This window comes from Chiloscyllium plagiosum, chromosome 23, assembly GCF_004010195.1.
Source record: "Chiloscyllium plagiosum isolate BGI_BamShark_2017 chromosome 23, ASM401019v2, whole genome shotgun sequence".
NCBI classification, from domain to species: domain Eukaryota; kingdom Metazoa; phylum Chordata; class Chondrichthyes; order Orectolobiformes; family Hemiscylliidae; genus Chiloscyllium; species Chiloscyllium plagiosum.
The window spans coordinates 27,329,659-27,347,851 of NC_057732.1; the positions used below are offsets into that span (position 1 = coordinate 27,329,659).

General features: G+C 40.3%; 1 protein-coding gene across 6 annotated transcripts in view; it reads right to left on the minus strand.

Moving 5' to 3' along the window:
* The window catches only part of LOC122561499 (protein monoglycylase TTLL8-like), an 82,949-nt gene that overhangs the window by 43,809 nt on the left and 20,947 nt on the right, over positions 1-18,193 (minus strand). For 4 of the 6 annotated variants that reach the window (XM_043713243.1, XM_043713248.1, XM_043713244.1 and 1 more), the window contains 2 exons: positions 13,989-14,074; positions 11,911-12,039 (listed from right to left, as the gene is read on the minus strand). In XM_043713243.1, the coding sequence (XP_043569178.1) occupies positions 11,911-12,039; positions 13,989-14,074 (215 nt within the window). Of the gene's footprint in view, positions 1-11,910; positions 12,040-13,988; positions 14,075-15,851; positions 15,974-18,193 lie in introns of those variants that run through there. The other 2 variants (XM_043713246.1, XM_043713247.1) reach the window with 2 other exon arrangements.

Sequence of the window (18,193 nt, forward strand, 5' to 3'; positions counted from 1 at the left end):
AGTTGACCCCAACTGAGTGTTGCAGACTGGCACATTCCAAGGTCCAGGACTACGTGTTGTGGGACGCACTGAAGCTTGGGGCAGCTGCCGCCAAGGCGCAGTGGGGAAAGACCACCGTGTAACATCTGCCTGCCTAAAGAAGAACAGGGGGCCCACGCAGTCATTTGGGCTCTGCTGACGCCTCAGCTAAAAATGTATTCGTACAGACCTGTAAGTAGAAATGTTTACTCTGTTTCGGTATGCAAAGAAATGGAATGTTTACATATGTATGTCATGTCCAACTGTACAGATCATCAAATTATTTTATGAATAAAGTATATTTTTGAAATTAAAAAAATATGGCTAATATGGATGTCCTATAATTGCAATTTGCATTCAGTATGCAGGCCGTCTTATTGAGACACAGAGGTGGCCTCTTGACAGAAGACCATATGGCGCCAGTATTCCATACGGCAAGGAAAATTTCTACCCCCTACGTAGGGCATTACCTTTAGATCAGAGCTACAGAAACTGCCTGGTCAGTGGAAGAGCTGTGCCTCCACTTTATCTCTCCACCCTGGAGGCTCCCTGCCTCCATTCCTGATGAAGGTCTTTTGCCTGAAACATCAATTTTCCTGTTCCCCGGATGCTGCCTGACCTGCTGTACTTTTCCAGCACCACTCTGATCTAAACTCTAGTTGCCAGCATCTGCAGTCCTCACTTTTGTCTCCACGATGAGAGTCTGGCAACTGTGGTCTCTTTAGAATTATGAATCTGCAAATGTTCTTCAGAAGCTGCCTCTATTGTGAGATGCCTTCTCTTGCTCCTACCTCTATCATCAGATCCCACCTTTCAGGGTATAACTGATCATCATTCAGAACTGGAAAGCTTCCTAGAGGCAATACAGCCTCTGGGGTCTTGTACCGGCCTTAATTGGATGGAACTCCCATATGTAGCCACTTGAGGTCACCTCCTCCAGAGTCACTTCTTGGGTCACATCACTAATATCTCCAGTTCAACCCTGATCAGAACCCTGCAATGAAAATCCAACCCATGTCCCTTGTTACAATAGATTGTTTGTCTGTATTTAACTCGAAAACTCACATTATGACCACTAATTCAAATCATCCATATTTCACGGTTATAGTAAGATAAAGTCTCGTAGTTACTGTAGCATATAAATACATATAAAGCCAGTGACATATCAGAAATTACACGCAGCTGACAGTCAACAAGAGAGGACAGGCATTGGTTCCATTATAAAAGAAATTGATATAAAATCTTGACAAAGCTTATAGCAGTATAATTGTGGCAACCTGCTTGACAGGTTCGGCCAGGAATCCTGGGGATTAGTAGAACTCAGAAACACATAATGGCTCAATATTATGTGAGGATAATTGGATGAGAACTTAACACTGCTGCAGAGACATTGACATTTTAGTGTTTAAAAATAACCGAGACTATCATTGATTTTACTTCTTTAAAATCATGCAGTTAATGAGACTACTGTTTACATGTGACTGTGTAATACTAAATAACTGTCTTCCTGAATTAAAATGATGTTTGAAAGCAATGAAAATGTGCCTTTAGATTAAATCCAAGCAAACAGATTAGATTCTGCCTCCTCCAGCTAATTATGAATGCATTATTAAAACATGTCCCATTCCTTTGCCTTCATTCTCTCTTGCCACCAAGCCAAAGAACCAATGAAGAGTGCAGGAGTAATTGCCAGGAACAGCTTCGTGTAAAACTTAAAATGAGGTGTCAACCTTGAGAACTTATAGCACGGATTACTTAAATGCCAAACAGTGGAAGCAGCATGTTATCGAGAGGCCAAGCTAATCCACAACCAATGGTTCAGATCTAGGTCCTGCAGTCTTGTCACATTCAATTATGAATATTGGTGACAATTAAATGACTCATTGGAGGAGAAATATAAATATCTCCCTGTCAATGATGGGAGAGCCCAGTACACCAGTGCAAAAGACAAGGCTGAAATATTTGCAACAATCTTCAGTCAGAAGTGCCAAGTGGATGATCTATCTTGGCCCTCCACCTGAAGTCCCCAGGAAGGGTGAAAGAACTTTGGAACACTGACATAAATAGCAACTTCTACATCAATAATACATTTCCATTCAGGGATAAGGTAGAAGAGCAACCGGAGCTAAATGCAGTTATGTCACAGATGAGCAAAGATCTCATTATGTGGCAGAACAGCTCAACAGACTAAATGGCTTATTTCTGTCCCTGTAATTGTAAGGGGATGCTCTAGATTCCAGCATTGAACCAAGTCAAATCATTCCATGTGATAACAAGAAATGGTTAAGTATACTGGATACTGCAAAGATCATAATCCGTGACAATTTTCCAGCAATTGTATTGAAGACTGGCGTTCCAGAGTTAGCTGTAACACTAGCCAAGCTGTTACATATACATCACAAGCATCTAGGAGAAAGTGAGGACTGCAGATGCTGGAGATCAGAGCTGAAAAATGTGTTCCTGGAAAAGCGCAGCAAGTCAGGTAGCATCCAAGGAGCAGGAGAATCAACGTTTCGGGCATAAGCCTGAAGAAGGGCTTATGCCGACTTGCTGCACTTTTCCAGCGACACATTTTTCAGATCACAAGCATCTAGCCAGCAATATGGAAAATTGCCTGGGTATGACCTGTCCATAAAAAAGTTGGGCAGATCTAACTTGGCTAGTTGCTGCCCCATTAATCTACTTTATATCATCAGGAAAATGATGCCTATCAAGTGGCACTCACTCAACAGTCATCTGCTTACTGATGTTCACTTTGGGATCTGCCAGGCCCACTCATCTTCTGACTTCACTACAACTATGTTCAAACATGGAAAAAATACATCTGAACTCGAGGGAAAGTAAGGGTGACTCCCCTTGACACCAAGGCAGTATGGGACTTAGTTGCTGTCTCAAGAAGCCCAAGCAAAATTGGAGCCAATGGGAATTGGTGAATGCTTTCCACTGGTTGGAGTCATCAATGAGGCCAAAGAAGGTGGTTGTATTTGCTGGGAGTCATACAAATGTATGAGTTAAAATTTGGAGTAGGCCAATAAACCCCACACACCTGCTTTGTCATATAATAAGACCATGGCTGATTTGATTGCAAACTCAACTCCACATTTCCATCTACCATTGATTATATTCCACCATTTTGCTTAGATGAATATATCAAACACTACATTTAAAATACTCAAAGAATTCCATCTCCACTGCTTTTTGAAGATGTACAATCCTCAAATCAGTCATCTCAGACAGGGGACATCTCTGCAGGAGCTCCTTAAGGTAGTGTCCTCGGCCCAAATACCTTTGATTGCTTCATCACTGACCTTCTCTGTACCAAAAGGTCAGAATACAGATGTTTACTGATGACTTCAATGTTCAGAACCATTTGCAAATCCTCAGATACTGAAGCAGTCTGTTTCCATATGCAACAAGATTTGGACAACATTCAAGCTTAAACTGATAAGTAGTAACTATCAAAATTCACATCACATAAGTGAAGGGGAATTATCATCTCCAACAAGACAGAATCCAATCATCACCCCTTGACATTTGTTGGCAGTGTGATCACAGATTCTCCCAATATCAAAACCGTGGGGATTCCCAATGACCAGAAACTGAACTGGAACAGCCATATAAATATTTTAGCTACAAAAGCAAGTCAGAGTCGGGGGATTTTGTGACAATTACCATAAAGTCCTGTTGACTGATTAGGGCACAATTGTACCATTTGTACATACCTCTGTCATTTCCAAATGACATTTGCACATTATGTTCCTTGCACCACCTAACTGTGGTGTTTGTACAATTCGCAACCATTCTGAAAAGTCTGCTCAATATTAACTTTATTTCAATTTTTTTTTTCTTTACAGATGCTGCTAAGCCTGCTGTTTTTCTCCAGCACTTTCTGTTTTTGTTATTAAATTTGTTTAGCCTTGCCCCATGGTAAATAACATCTCATCCAAGACTTCAAAGGGAAATTAATGTGAGTGGGATGTGGGGTTTGTCAATCCAATTCCATCAATTTACTGTGTAGCTTAGGTTGAAACATTGAATTACAGGCCAGCTGTGACATTTTGAAACAGGATATTGCACAGGCAGTCAAGTTTGTTAAAGAGGAAGATAGAAAGCTTTCTGTATGGCAAAGAGAGTGGAAATGTTACAGAATAGTTCAAGGCCATTTTCTTTAAATAAAAAGAGGGTGCGGAGGAGATTTACAAAAATATTATCAGGATGATGGAGTTCGGATATGTAAGGAGATAGAATAAACTGGGATTATTCTCCATCAAAGTTTTGAAGTATTTTAATCAAATAAGGAAATTGACCCATGTGCCAATGGAATCAGTAACCAGTGGACAGAGATTGAAAGTAATTCTCAAAATATAAGAACAAACTCAAAGTTTGTGCGAAGATTTGTAGCTCGGGTGCTCGTTGTTGTGGTTCTGTTCTCCGAGCTGGAAGTTTTTGTTGCAAACGTTTCGTCCCCTGGCTAGGCGACATCATCAGTGCTTGGGAGCCTCCTGCGAAGCGCTTCTTTGATGTTTCCTCCGGTGTTTATAGTGGTCTGTCCCTGCCGCTTCCGGTTGTCAGTTTCAGCTGTCCGCTGTAGTGGTTGGTATATTGGGTCCAGGTCGATGTGTTTGTTGATGGAGTTTGTGGATGAATGCCATGCCTCTAGGAATTCCCTGGCTGTTCTCTGTCTGGCTTGCCCTATGATAGTAGTGTTGTCCCAGTCAAATTCATGTTGCTTGTTGTCTGCGTGTGTGGCTACTAAGGATAGCTGGTCGTGTCGTTTCGTGGCTAGTTGATGTTCATGTATGCGGATTGTTAGCTGTCTTCCTGTTTGTCCTATATAGTGTATAGTGCAGTCCTTGCATGGTATTTTGTACACCAGAACGAAGGACCCGATACCCAACATGAGCAAGATGAATGTAGTGTACAACATACCATGCAAGGACTGCACTAAACACTATATAGGCTAAACAAGAAGACAGCTAACAATCCGCATACATGAACATCAACTAGCCACGAAACGACACGACCAGCTATCCTTAGTAGCCACACATGCAGACAACAAGCAACATGAATTTGACTGGGACAACACTACTATCATAGGGCAAGCCAGACAGAGAACAGCCAGGGAATTCCTAGAGGCATGGCATTCATCCACAAACTCCATCAACAAACACATCGACCTGGACCCAATATACCAACCACTACAGCGGACAGCTGAAACTGACAACCGGAAGCGGCAGGGACAGACCACTATAAACACCGGAGGAAACATCAAAGAAGCGCTTCGCAGGAGGCTCCCAAGCACTGATGATGTCGCCTAGCCAGGGGACGAAACGTTTGCAACAAAAACTTCCAGCTCGGCGAACAGAACCACAACAATAAGAACAAACATCTCGCATTTGTATAGCAACGTTTAGATAATAAATTATACCAGTGTATTTTACAATTGCCATCAGACATAATTTATTACTGATCCACAATAGAAAATATGAGGTTTTAAAGAGGTAAGTTTTAAAGAACTTTTTACAGGAGCAATATTGATTGGAGAGGCAGAAAAGTTTAGGGAGGGAATTCCAGAGTTAATTTCTTGGTTACTCAAAGCACAGCTGCCAGTGGAGGATTGACTAAAGTCAGGAAATGATCAAGAGGCCAAAATTGGCAGAGCACAGAGATTCTGGGAGCTATTTACAAGAAGTTATAAAAATATATAGAACCTGATGGGAGATTAGGTGAATATTTTTAAGCACAAGATAGAGTTAGTTGATATGATCTGGAATGCATTACCTGAAAGGGGAGTGGAGACAGACTCAACAGTAATGTTCAAAGGTAGATCAAACATAGGGTTGAGAGGGAAAAGAACATTTGTAGAGGTGTGGCAAAAATGCGAGGGAGTGAGATTTATTTGATATTCAACTCAAAGCACTGGCACAGGTGTGATGAGCTGAATGGCCTTTTTGAGTACGAGATGAGTGAGATACTAAATTAATATCTTGCATCAACGTTTACTCCGGAAAAGGACATGGAAGATATAGAATGTAGGGAAATAGATGGTGACATCTTAAAAAATGTCCATATTACAGAGGAGGAAGTGCTAGATGTCTTGAAATTCATAAAAGTGGAAAAATCCCCAGGACCTGATCAGGTGTACCCAAGAACTCTGTGGGAAGTTAGAGAAGTGATTGCTGGGCCTCTTGCTGAGATATTTGTATCATCGATAGTCACAGGTGAGGTGCCGGAAGACTGGAGGTTGGCAAATGTGGTGCCACTGTTTGGAAAAGTGGTAAGGACAAGCCAGGGAACTATAGACCAGTGAGACTGACATCAGTAGTGGGCAAGTTGTTGGAGGGAATCCTGAGGTACAGGATGTACTTGTATTGGAAAGACCAGGACTGATTAGGGATAGTCAACATGACTTTGTGCGTGGGAAATCATGTCTCACAAACTTGATTGAGATTTTTGCAGAAGTAGTAAAGACGATTGATGAGGGCAGAGCAGTAGATGTGATCTATATGGACTTCCTGAAGGCGTTTGACAAGATTCCCCATGGGAGACTAGTTAGCAAGGTTAAATCTCATGGAATACAGGGAGAACTAGCCATTTGGATACAGAACTTGCTCATAGGTAAAAGACAGAGGGTGGTGGTAGAGGGTTGTTTTTCAGACTGGAGGTCTGTGACTAGTCGAGTACCACAAGGATTGGTGCTGGGTCCACGACTTTTTGTCATTTATATAAATGATTTGGATGTGAGCATTAGAGGCATAGTTAGTAAGTTTGCTGATGACACCAAAATTGGAGGTGTAGTGGACAGTGAAGAAGATTACCTCAGATTACAACGGGACCTTGATCAGATGGGCCAATGGGCTGAGGAGTGGCAGTTAGAGTTTAATTTAGATAAATGTGAGGTGCTGCATTTTGGGAAAGCAAATTTTAGCAGGATGTATACACTTAATGGTAATGTCCTCAGGAGTGTTGCTGAACAAAGAGACCTTGGAGTGCAGGTTTATGGCCCCTTGAAAGTAGAGTTGCAGGTAGGTAGGATAGTGAAGAAGGTGTTTGGTATGCTTTCCTTTATTGGTCAGAGCATTAGGCCACTGTTGGAATATTGCGTGCAATTCTGGTCTCCTTCCTATCAGAAAGATGTTGTGAAACTTGAAAAGGTTCAGAAAAGATTTACAAGGATGTTGCCAGGGTTGGAGGATTTGAGCTATAGGGAGAGGCTGAACAGGCTCGGGCTGTTCTCCCTGGAGCGTCAAAGGCTGAGGACTGACTTTATAGAGGTTTATAAAATCATGAGGGACATGGATGGGATAAATAGACAAGATCTTTTCCTTAGGATGGGGGGAGTCTAGAACCCAAGGGCATAGGGTGAGACAGGAAAGACTAAAAGAGACCTAAAGGGCAAATTTTTCACGCAGAGGATGGTGTCTGTATGGAATGGGCTGCCAGAGGAAGTGGTGGAGGCTAGTACATTTGCAACATTTAAAAGGCATCTGGATAGGTATATGAATAGGAAGGGTTTTGAGGGATATGGACCAGGTGATGGCAGGTGGGACTAGATTAGATTGGGACATCTGGTTGGCATGGACGAGTTGGACCAAAGGGTCTGTTTCTGCGCTATACATGTCTATGACTCTATGACTCTAGTCAAATGGAGATACTGTTTTATAGAATTAGTTTTAGTTAAGTGTAACATTAAAGTCATTGTATTGGATGCTGGATAACTTATGTCATTTAACACAAGGACATAGGAATGGGAGTAGGCCATTTAGCCGCTCAAGCCTGTTCCACCATTCAATGAGATCAGAGCTGGCTTAACTCCATATTGTTTGGCCCATATCCCTTAGTATATTTGTTTAAAAAAATAATGTCTCTGATTTAAAATTAACAATTAATCCTGCATGCACTGCTGTTTGTAGAAGTGATTCCAAACATCTACAACTCTTGTGTGTAGAAGTGCTTCCTAACATCTCTCCTAAATGGTCTGGCCCTAATTCTCAGACTATACACATAGTTCAAGAATTCCCAACCAGTGGAAACAGTTTATCTCTATCTACCATCTCTTTTCCTGTTAATATCTTGAAGATTTCTTTCATACCATCATTTAAGCTTCTAAATGCTAGAAAAAAATAGGCCCAATTTGTATAATGTCTCCTCATAACTTAACCCCTGAAGTCCAGGTATCTTTTTTTTGTAAATCCATGTTGTGCTCCCTCCAAAGCCAATATATCCTTCCGAAGGTGCAGTGCCCAGATCTGCTCACAGTACTCCAAATGGGTCTAACCAGGGCTTTGTATAATTGCAGCTTAGCTTCCACATCCTTGTACGTCAACCTTCTAGATACTAAGACAGCAATCCATGAGCTTTCACGATTATTTGCTGTGTTGAAAAGTGGGGCGCTGGTAAAGCACAGCAGGTCAGGCAGGATCTAAGGAGCAGGAGAGTTGACTTTTCAGGCAAGGGTCCTTCATCAGGAATGCCCACACTCAAAACATCGATTCTCCTGTTCCTCGGATGCTGCCTGACCTGCCGTGCTTTTCCAGTGCCACACTTTTCAACTCTGACTCCCCAGCATCTGCAGTCCTCACTGTCTCTGATTATTTTCTGCACCTGTTTGTCACATTTTAAAGACCTATGCCTCAAATCCCCAAGTATCTTTGAACATGCACTGTATTTCATTTCATACCATACAGAAAGTACCCAGATCTATCCTTTGTTGGTCCAATGTGGATAACCTCACACTTGGTAATTTTGTGCTTTCATCGACACTGTCTGCAATGCCAACTAACCTGAGAAAGTAGTTGGACTAAATCATACTCGTAAAAATTACTTGTCTTTGAATTGGTTTTGTTACAAATAGCTTCACTTTGATTGGAGGCCTTAAACTCAGGAAATCCACAAAAGCAACATGCTTGCGCAAATGGATCTAAACTGCTCGGGAGGTAAGTACTTCAAAAACATTCTGCAAAGTGGCCTGTAATTTTGGGTCTATCCTAGATATTCTCCCAATGTTCAGTGCCAGCTTTCACCATTGTTGGTAAGCCTTGTATTGCTCGTGATTCGGACTCTCCAATACTGCTCTAAATTCCCCCAAATCACCACAGGAAATGTAATAATGATATCCATTGTTATTATGAACTGTTTATCATGATCCTGGTAGTTACTCTCACAAGTACTTCTGTAATTTTACAAAAGGTGAGTTCATTACCATTTAAATATAAAACAGTTACAAATTTCAAGCCAATCTCCTTTCAGCCAATAAGTATAATAAGTATAATAAGTATAATATAATATCTTCCTGAAGAAGGGCTAATGCCCGAAACGTCGATTCTCCTGTTCCCTAGATGCTGCCTGACCTGCTGCGCTTTTCCAGCAACACATTTCTATCTCTGATCTCCAGCATCTGCAGACCTCACTTTCTCCTCAGCATTTTATTTTGATCAACTATTTCCCTGATGTAGACCACTTCTGACCCTAGTATAAGGTAGATTAATTTAGGCTCTATATACTAGCATCAAAAGACATTATCAATCAGTAATAAACATGTGCTTTCACCCTTCAGAAGGACAGCAAGCTTGTCATTTGATTTCTGGCCTTTTTTTCTTTTGCCACATACTGTTCAATAGATCTGTCCTTTGGGGATGGACCTTCCTGGGAACTGCTTTTTCAAAATGAATGGGTTATTCCAACATTGTGAGTCTGTGTGGCAATCTGATCTAAAGATGGGCAGTATTCTACAAACCATTCAGTCCAGGTTGAATTGAACACAACTCCCTTTCTGTCTGCAAGGTGGATGTTGACTTTCACTTTAGCTTAAAAAAAGCATGAAAATAAGTTATATCCTGATCTACCTGCAATAAAATGTTGAAAATCATTCCCCATTGACCCTTTTACAAAATGTAAAAGACATTCCTTTGCGGGTCCAGGTTTTGCTAAACCCCTGCAACAGCCTTTAACATGGTGTAGTAGCCACAATCATTCAATAAGAGCAGGGTTATGGAAAGTCGCAGCCTGGGAGAAATTATCTTGACTTAAAGTTCCTTTGACTCAGGTGACTTTGCTTTGTTTTGACAAGTGATTCGAAACAAGACCATATGAAATCTGATTGATAAGACATACATGGATACATCCAACATATCTGGATATGACTTCGTTCACTTGTTGCTACACCATCAGTAGGCTTTCAGTTGCAAAGTATGGGAAGGCTGCAGAATTTCAGTGAGCCATAAACAGCCATATTGAATTTTTCAACACAAATTCAAATTCCTGTGGGTTTTTTTTTCGTCTCAAATACTTTTAGTCTTCACCTTTGTTAGTTGACACCTTCTTTTAGTGTGTTTGATAATATTAGTAGGGTTGACACTCTCAGTTCTGAATGATTTTATAACTCCTCCTTGTGATTGGAGGGAGCTGATGATGTATCTACAAGCCTCAGCAGCAACCTATTCTACAACATACCAACAGCTTGCAAAATAGAATCACTTCATCCTGTTACAAAATACATTCCATACATTTGTTCAAATTAAAATTGCATCTCATTCTGACTCAAATGTGTTCAACAATCTTTGTGGAGATTCACAAAATCATAAAAATCAATCTTCTCACACAGAACTGTAATTCCACCTGACTGAATGGAAAGGATTGTTCTCCATGCTGACTGACCACAAACGCTAACAACAGTTGATGACAGGTTGTGTTGTAAACCAACCAGAGTTCTTGGTTAGAAGAGAATGCACCTAAGAAAGGTGAGAAGGAAGATGAAGAGCGAAGGAAGCATAATATTCAAAAAACTATTATAATGAAGCCAACACCTATACTGTATTTGGCTTTGGACTCCATACTTAAAGGAAATCATATATTAGATACAGTGCAGAGAAGCTGCATCCAGCTGAGCTGAAGGGATTGGCTTATGAGGAAAGGTTGGACAGACTGAACCTGCATCCATTGGAGTTTAGAAAAATGATAAGGTAAACTTAATGAAACAAATAAGTTCTCGATGTATCTTGATGGGATGGCAGGACAAAGGGTTGAAAAGATAAGGGGGATAGGTCAGAATGTGGAGTAAACAGGTCACCACCGTTCCACGCTTAACCCAAACCCTGCCACCTTCCCTCACACCCATCCTTCCAAAATAAAACATAATTTTTGAATGATAGAGCACAACCTAGTGGCCTGTTCCTGCTCTTAATTCATGTATTTGCCTGTAAAGATGCTGGATGTAAGTTTGCCTTTATAGAAAAGATTAGACTTAATGGATAATGCTTAAAAATAAGTGGTCTGCCATTGAAAATGGAAATGAGGACATTTTCTTCTCTCAGAGAGTTGTTAGTCTTGAGAATTCTCTTCCCCAGAGCACAGTGGATGCAGTGTCATTGAATTACATAGATTTTTGTTTGACAAGCGTCTCAAAGCATTTAGACAGTAGAATTGAAGGCAGAATCAGATCTTGTCTGATTTAACTTAGCAATTGGTTAAACAGATTTGAGAGGCCAAAAGGTCTACTCATGCTTATAATTTGTATGTACATATGTATGTTTTTTATATAGAATTCCTACTGTGTGGAAACAGGCTCTTTGGCCCAACAAGTCCACACCAACTCTCTGAGGAGCCAACCCACTCCGACGCACCCTCTACTTTATCAATCTACATTTTACCTTTGACTAATGCACCTAACCTACACATCCCTGATTACTATGGGCAATTTAACATCGTCAATTCATCTAACCTGCACGTCTTTGGATTGTGGGAGGAAACCGGAGCATACGGAGGAAACCCATGCAGAAATGTGTTCTAATACAACTGTCACTTTTCCTATAATGAAGATTTCATAACAGGTAGGTTCAGCTCTCTTTTATTAATGATAAACCATAATGATTTTAGCTAAAGAATATTGCTTACCTTGGTTGTAAAAGATGCATTTCTGCCATAATGATTCATCATTTGGTCCCTGTGTAAATAGTTGCAGTCAATTACATTTCTTCGTACTGTCCAGATGAAGTAGGGCATTTTTTTTGCTACCATGTTTGACTGAAATAATATAGTAAAACAAACCAAAAAAAAAATTTTAATGCATTATTTTGCAAGTTGGTCTTAAGAAGACATGGAAATATAGATCGATAAAAGGCTCACTTTCCATGGACCATGTACAATTAACTTCACCTGAACTCAAACTAAATTATTGTTCTTAATGTAACGTTTAATATTAAGTTCAAATGACAACATACAGGAGTAGCTCAATATTCATCTCTGAGTGGAAGTGAATAATTGCCATCTGGTGGGCAGAAAATGTGAGCAGCACACCCTATTACTTTGGGTCTCTGCACATTTCTGACAACTGTTAGATTCTACAAGCAGATTCCATCACCATTTCTTAAATGCCTCCCCTTCCATGCTAACATAAGGAAAAGGAACAGGTTAGGATGGTATCAACACCAAGAAGTCCTTTCACTCCTCCCTCAGTTACTCCCAGTATCAGATAAACCTGAAAGTCTTCAGTGTCTACTTGAGAGGTTAAGTTAGCTACCACATGATGTCTTTCACCTTTGTGATTGACAGGCACGAGAATTTGAAAATTGCAATTCCATGGTGTTTGCAAAGAATTGTAAATACAGATTGTGTGTGGTTTAAACCTTTGATACAATCTGATGGAATCTAAATGAAAGCATTTGGCCCACTTTATGTATTTTAGTGTAGGCTCTGTCTGCCATTTTCTTATGACTTAAGAATGCGATTACTTGAATTATCTTCTTCCCACCAAAGGAAAGTTGACCACAATCTTTGCCTGATGCCCAATCTGGCTGTGTCCTGGCTTATTTCTCTCGGTTTGCTTTGAGAGCAGAGCAGGATCCCCACCAACCAGTTGCCCACCATTACAACCAATGGGAATTCTCACATCCCTTCAGGCATGAGGAAGTGGAGAGGAGTCCAAAAGGAGCAGAGAATCCTGAGAATTGGAGAGATGTTTACCTGACATAAACCAACATCTAATAAAGAGAAAGGATCATAGAAGAAGAGGTGCCCTCTCAGAAGGGTCATTGGAAATCTACCACTGCTGCCCCAGATTGGCATCCTTTCTGGGGGACAGGAAAAGAATGAGAAAAAAAATAAACTGTGTGTTTGGTGGAATGAAAAATAAAATCAACACTGAGATATGGACACAAGTCTTTCCACCAATTGTTATGCCACTATCCCACAAGCTTTGGGGCAATTGGTTATTGTTCATTGTCTCACAATGTTGAGGGATACAAATTCATGATGGATGTACCCATTATGCATGGAAAGCAGTGGTGATAATGGCTAAGTTTTCAGGATTTCTCAGAAATAGTATATTTGCCTCACAGTAATTACTAGGCAATTAGTGGAGACAAGTAAACAGGCATTGAATGCTTCAGTATGTTATTAGAGCCTTTATACATGTATTAGCATCTTTCTGAGAAATTGGACTCATTGGCCAGAAGAAGGCACATTCCTGCTTTACTGAGATTTCCTGCTGTGGTTTTCTGGTAAGTGATGCTACCAGTCAGGTAAATTCACTGCTTTATTTTTGAGAACCAGGAGCCACCAAATCTGGAATTTTAGAATTCCATATGATTGCATAAAGTTATTCACTGAGATATTCAGGTGCTTCATAAGACAGTAAAATGATATTTTCTAATCCCAACAAGACTTAACCAGCTTCTTCATGATGCTGGGTTAATTGGTATGATTTTTAGTCTCAGTGGGTCTGTCATGTCGAGGCAAGAATCTTTCACCACTGTCAGTAAAGGAAATTCTGGAATATGAGTCAATGAGGGCTATTTTTGTATATCTCGGGGCAGCTTTTTCAACAGATACTCTGTTCCATTTCTAAGTGTACACTATCTTTCCATTCCATCTACCATCAATAGCTGTTTCCTAACACTGAAAAGATTTCAACTGATAGATTCCCTTGATAGAACGTAAAATATTGTTAAATACTGTACATATCTTTACCATACCACTAAAAGATGAACATTGTGTAAACCACTGAAGTTGCAATAGGGATCCTCCGCTTTGTGAAGCTCCAAATGCCTATCATCTAAAACTAAAAAAAGTAATTTAAATTAGACAGGAGTGAATATCAGTTTGCAAACAGCTCAGATAAGAATATGCATTATTTTTAATTGATTTAATTTGAAATTAGGTCCAGTAAAATGGTTATTTTTCCTCCAGTTATAACTGTTTGCTTGCATTTAGTAATGAGCTAGCAAATAACAGAAAATGTGATGCATGGAATTTCCATCGCCAACATGAGGAAAATATTCAAAATTCATCAAGCAGTTTGTTTCCCTGACTCCAAGGCTAGGAAAATTATTTTGCAGTTCACCTTCAATAATTATTACTTTTAATTGAGCTTTATATTGGCTGCAACAGTATTTAAACAATAGACATCTAGTCAGAGATGTACAGCACAGAAACAGACTCTTCGGTCCAACTCGTTAATTAATTATGTTGCAAACATTTTCTTTTTTCTGGTAAAACATTTTACCATTCCAGTAATAACCCTTCTCCCCTACTCATAGAAAACTAGAGACAGAGAGTCTCCAGAGTGTTCTTCCACACAAATTCTACAACAATCACGAATTCAGGTAACTAAACTTAAAATTGAGAGAAGGTTTTCAGATTTGTACCTCCAAGAGCCACATTTCATCTTTATGGTCACTAGACAGACAGGTATTTTAAAGTGCAGGGGAGTAATGTCATCGTGATACAGTTCACTTTTTAGCAATGACAAATTCATAAACAGAATCTCCCACACCATAACTAGCAGTATTTGCTTTGTAGCAGATAGAATAAATTGCTAAGCCATTCCAATAAAATATTGAAAGGATTTTGAAAAACGTTGAACAACCCTTTTATTGGTGAAAGTTGCTTGCTGTTGAAACAATATTATTACTTTACCCATTGTGTTACCAGACAGCTCTGCTTACAAACACCTGAGAAAAGAACAAACCTGTAGTTTTACTACATTAACAACACCCCATTAAAGTGGCTTTCAGAGGCCAACCCTTTGTCTCCCATTATGCTTCCTATTGTCCCCAGTCTGGGAAAAATAGAGGCTAACTTTACCCCTCTCAAATCAGGCTTTCAGGTCATTTTTCTCACCATGTCAGGTAACTACCCATTTTTCCTGCCTGCTAGGAAAGTAGATAATCAGAGAGCTAGTGAGTTGCAGCCCTTACATGGTTGTTAATTGACCATAAGGTTCTGAATTGCTAAGGAGCTGAGAAAGTCATTCTACATTTGTGAAGGAACCAGGATTGGAATTGTCAGCTAAAAATGAGGAACTTACCCTGATGGGACCAAAAAAAGGAGCAGTGACAATCTGACTTTGAATTCCTCAGAAGATTAGGAAAAAATGGTTAGTACCTGACATGGTAACCAAAATGACCTGAATGCCTGATTTGAGAGGGGTGAAGTTAGCCTCTAGTTTTCCCAGACTGGAGGCAATAGGAAGCATAATGGGAGACAAAGGGTAGGCCTCTGAAAGCCACTTTAATGGGGTTTTGTTAATGTGGTAAAACTACAGGTTTGTTACTTTCTCAGGTTCTGATTTACAGCAAGGTGAATGGGGGGTGTGCAGTGCCACATTCTGGTAGAATGCGGATTCACACTAGAACCCCTCTATAAATGGAGTTCCCAATTCTAGGCATCAATATTTCACTGTTGAGTCATAGCCTCCTCAACATAAACAACAATAAAACTAGTCCAGTGTAACTTCTCCATTTTCCCTATGCTATGCTTCAGACTTGTTATAGCTAGTGATTTCAAGAAGAAATCTGCTAATTGTTTTGCAGCTATTATGTTTGTGAGGGAAATGCCTGAATTCTGTTCCTCATTCACTGGCATGCTGTTTATATTCCTGAATTGTTGTTAAGTGTCAGTTATTTTCAAGCAGCTATTTGCTAGAAGATTTCTCCATACATCTCCAGTGTAACATGAATCATTGTAATATCCAGGAACAAGTTCTATGCAAAATTGCAGCCTTTTAACTTCTTTAATCAATACATCAATTTACTAACAACAAGTGATAGACACTAGCATGTTAGTTACAGCTGAAATAATTGGAAATGGATTATCTACTGCTGATACTTATTTTTCTGCTTTAAATTGGTCTTTGTTTCTTAGTGATTAATACCAGCTGGATCTTGTTCACTATGAGATTCTTGATTAGGGTTTTTGACCTGGCCAATTAGGAAAGCCCAATATAACCAAGAGATTTAGTATCACCTTTGTTCAGGTGACTGGCTCTGAACTGGCTAGCTATTGCCTATGCACAAGTAAATAAAGGGTGATTGGATATTGGCCTCTGTATAGTTATTTCAACTTTTTGTCACAATTTTGAGACTGCTGTAAAATCAATGTAATTTACTTTTTATAACAGTATCTCGGTGGGACCTCAACATGCATTTTGGGAAAGCAAATCTTAGCAGGACTTATACACATTAATGGTAAGGTCCAAGGGAGTGTTGCTGAACAAAGAGACCTTGGAGTACAGGTTCATAGCTCCAAATTATGAGGGGCATGGATAGGATAAATAGATAAAGTCTTTTCCCTGGGGTCGGGGAGTCCAGAACTAGAGGGCATAGGTTTAGGGTGAAAAAGGAAAGATATGAAAGAGATCTAAGGGGCAACTTTTTCACGCAGAGGGTGGTACATGTATGGAATGAGCTGCCAGAGGATGTGGTGGAGACTAGTACAATTGCAACATTTAACAGGCATTTGGATGGGTATATGAATTGAAAGGTTTGGAGGGATATGGGCTGGGTGCTGGTGGGTGGGACTAGATTGGGTTGGGATATCTGGTCGGCATGGACGAGTTAGACTGATGGGTCTGTTTCCATGCTGTACGTCTCTATGACTCTATCTCCTGCCAACATACTTAAACAGGAAGTTGGTGTCATTCACATTGTCATTGTGTGGCCAAATCACACTGGGACTGAAACTGAAAGTAGAGAGTCTGTTCTTGATGTCTCCTCTACCCATAATTGCCACTTTCCCCCATTGCCTGCAACTGCTGGTCAACCCCCTGTCCTCCTTGCTATCGTACTGGATGCCATTCTTTGCTATTAGCCTCTTCACTCTCCATCCACTGGTCTACCCCCTAGCCACTGGTTGCTATATGCTTTGCCCTCCTGCTTGCCTCCCTACTTAGCATACTGTAGGTTCTATAAGACATAGGAGCAGAAAGTAGGATATTCAGCCCATCAAAAGGGTTGTTTTTCAGACTGGAGGCCTGTGACCAGTGGAGTGCCACAACGATCGGTGCTGGGTCCACTACTTTTCATCATTTATATAAATGATTTGGATGTGAGCATACGAGGTATAGTTAGTAAGTTTGCTGATGACACCAAAATTGGAGGTGTAGTGGACAGTGAAGAAGGTTACCTCAGATTACAATGGGACCTTGATCAGATGGGCTAATGGGCCGAGAAGTGTCAGATAGAGTTTAATTTAGATAGATGTGAGGTACTGTGTCAGATAGAGTTTAATTTAGATAGATGTGAGGTACTGCATTTTGAGAAAGCAAATCTTAGCAAGACTTATAAACTTAATGGTAAGGTCCTCAGGAGTGTTGCTGAACAAAGAGACCTCGGAGTGCAGATTCATAGCTCCTTGAAAGTGATGTCATATGTGGATAGGATAGTGAAGAAGTTGTTTGGTATGCTTTCCTTTATTGGTCAGAGTATTGAATACAGGAGTTGAGAGGTCATACTGTGGTTATACAGTTCATTGGTTAGGCCACTGTTGGAATATTGCATGCAATTCTGGTCTCCTTCGTAACTGAGGAGACTTGAAAGGGTTCAGAAAAGCTTTACAAAGATGTTGCCAGGGTTGGAGGATTTGAGCTATAGGGAGAGATTGAGTAGGCTAGGTCTGTTTTCCCTGGAGTGTCAGAGGCTGAGGGGTGACCTTATAGAGGTTTATAAAATCATAAGAGGCATGAATAGGGTAAATTGACCAAGTCTTTTCCATGGGGTGGGGGTGGCCAGAAATAGAGGGCGTAGGTTTAGGGTGTGAGGGGAAAGATATAAAAGAGACATAAGGGGCAACTGTTTTCACTCAGAGGGTGGTACATGTATGGAATGAGCTGCCAGAGGAAGTGGTGGAGGATAGTACAATTGCAACATTTAAAAGGCATCTAGTTGGATATATGAATAGG